Source organism: Pygoscelis adeliae, unplaced genomic scaffold, assembly GCF_000699105.1.
Source record: "Pygoscelis adeliae isolate BGI_AS28 unplaced genomic scaffold, ASM69910v1 Scaffold22, whole genome shotgun sequence".
Classification (NCBI taxonomy): Eukaryota; Metazoa; Chordata; class Aves; order Sphenisciformes; family Spheniscidae; genus Pygoscelis; species Pygoscelis adeliae.
In genome coordinates, this window is record NW_008824350.1 from 1580926 (window position 1) to 1581151 (window position 226).

The 226-nt window shown below is 74.8% G+C and overlaps 1 protein-coding gene across 1 annotated transcript in view; it reads left to right on the forward strand.

Moving 5' to 3' along the window:
- Nucleotides 1-226, forward strand: part of LOC103912835 (chromosome unknown open reading frame, human C14orf169) — a gene marked incomplete at its 5' end in the record, with an annotated part of 1264 nt that continues 1038 nt past the window's right edge. The window contains one exon of the mRNA XM_009319244.1: nucleotides 1-178. Coding sequence (XP_009317519.1) covers nucleotides 1-178 — 178 coding nt within the window. The remainder of the gene's footprint in view (nucleotides 179-226) is intronic.

A 226-nucleotide genomic window follows, 5' to 3' on the forward strand; every position in this document is an offset into this window, starting at 1 on the left:
GACCCCGGCTACTACGCGGGGCTCTTCTCCACGGCCGACTTCGACGCCGCCCTGCGAGGCGGCGAGGTGCACTTCGGGACCCACCTGGACGTGACCAGCTACGCCGAGGGGGTGCGGGAGACGCACAACCCATCCGGCCGGGCCCTGCCGCCCGTCGTCTGGGACTTCTACCAGAACGGCTGGTCCCCCCGGCTCCCCCCCCCCCCCGACCTCCACCCCCCCCCCC